Genomic DNA, 657 nt, shown 5'->3' with positions numbered 1-657 from the left:
CATTTTAACAAAAATAAAAAATGAAACTGACATAAGAGTAATTTTATATTTTAAGTATTTTTTTATTTACGGTTTTAGTTATTTTTATTTAACAAGAATAATCCCATTAGCAGGTAACGAGTTGAAAACACAAGTTTGTGTGTGTGTTTGCAGTCGTCTGGCGGCGGGTCACTTCAACGATGACGGCGTTCCTGATCTGCTCGTTCATCAGTCGGCCAATGGTGTGAGGAAGGTGTGCATATCATTAGCATCTCATTATGAGGTTCGGTGGGTGTGGCATTTCATCATCTCATTATGTGGTTCGGTGGGCATAGCATCTCATGATCATCTCATTATGCGGTTGAGTGGGTGTGGCATCTCATGATCATCACATTATGCGGTTGGGTAGGCGTGGCATCTCATGATCATCTCATTATGCGGTTGGGTAGGCGTGGCATCTCATGATCATCTCATTATGCGGCTGGGTGGGCATAGCATCTCATGATCATCTCATTATGCGGTTGGGTGGGCGTGGCATCTCATGATCATCTCATTATGCGGCTGGGTGGGCATAGCATCTCATGATCATCTCATTATGCGGTTGGGTGGGCGTGGCATCTCATGATCATCTCATGCGGCTGGGTGGGCATAGCATCTCATGATCATCTCATTATGCGG

At 44.4% G+C, this 657-nt stretch overlaps 1 protein-coding gene across 1 annotated transcript in view; it reads left to right on the top strand.

Moving 5' to 3' along the window:
• LOC107576065 (protein FAM234B-like) overlaps positions 1-657 on the top strand; it is a gene marked incomplete at its 5' end in the record, with an annotated part of 13,673 nt that overhangs the window by 9,283 nt on the left and 3,733 nt on the right. The window contains one exon of the mRNA XM_016262334.1: positions 154-232. Within this exon, the coding sequence (XP_016117820.1) occupies positions 154-232 (79 nt within the window). The remainder of the gene's footprint in view (positions 1-153; positions 233-657) is intronic.

This window comes from Sinocyclocheilus grahami, unplaced genomic scaffold (genome assembly GCF_001515645.1).
Source record: "Sinocyclocheilus grahami isolate Dianchi unplaced genomic scaffold, SAMN03320097.WGS_v1.1 scaffold3165.1, whole genome shotgun sequence".
NCBI classification, from domain to species: Eukaryota; Metazoa; Chordata; class Actinopteri; order Cypriniformes; family Cyprinidae; genus Sinocyclocheilus; species Sinocyclocheilus grahami.
This window is presented reverse-complemented; position numbering and strand designations above follow the sequence as displayed.